Source organism: Alligator sinensis, unplaced genomic scaffold (assembly GCF_000455745.1).
Source record: "Alligator sinensis unplaced genomic scaffold, ASM45574v1 scaffold107_2, whole genome shotgun sequence".
Lineage (NCBI taxonomy): Eukaryota > Metazoa > Chordata > Crocodylia > Alligatoridae > Alligator > Alligator sinensis.
Genome location: NW_005843562.1, coordinates 49,310 through 49,854, shown reverse-complemented (window position 1 = coordinate 49,854; position 545 = coordinate 49,310). Strand labels below are relative to the sequence as shown.

General features: G+C 71.9%; 1 protein-coding gene across 1 annotated transcript in view; it reads right to left on the bottom strand.

The window, feature by feature from the left end:
• SIRT2 (sirtuin 2) overlaps nucleotides 1–333 on the bottom strand; it is a gene marked incomplete at its 5' end in the record, with an annotated part of 15,395 nt that extends 15,062 nt beyond the window's left edge. Inside the window, 1 exon segment of the mRNA XM_025195529.1 lies at nucleotides 237–333. Coding sequence (XP_025051314.1) covers nucleotides 237–333 — 97 coding nt within the window.
• Between the last annotated feature and the right edge of the window lie 212 nt (nucleotides 334–545).

Here is a 545-nt window from a genome sequence, read left to right as displayed (position 1 = left end):
ACCCGCCCAGAGCTCCCATCATGCCCCGCGGCGGGAGCCGAACTCCAGCTAGGATCCAGACTCCACTTCCCATTATGCACCACGCTCCATTCCCCCCTCACGCCCCGCGCCAGGATCCAGACTCCACTTCCCATCATGCCCCACGCTCCAGTCCCCTCTCCCCCCTCACGCCCTGGGCAGAGCGCCCCCCACCCTTCCTCCCAGCTGCCCCCCCACCCCGGGGTGCGGGCACTCACTCTCGGACTCTCCGGAGGCGCCGGCGCCGCTGTCCGAGTCCAGGTCGGAGTCCTGAAGAGACGAGCCGAGCGGAGCGGAGCGGAGCAGAGCGCGCCGTTACCGCAGGTTTGGAGTGCAGCCCCCCACCCCGCTGAGACAAAGGTGACGTCGCAGGACGCTGAACCAGCTGGAAGGGGGGAGGGGGCTACCTGGGCCCCGCCGTACTCACCGGGGAGTCGGAGCCCGGGCCTGGCCCCGCGTCTGCGGCCCCCGGAGCTGCGGGCAGAGGGGTGGGGGGGGTCAGTCACGGAGGGGGGGACCCCAGGGAG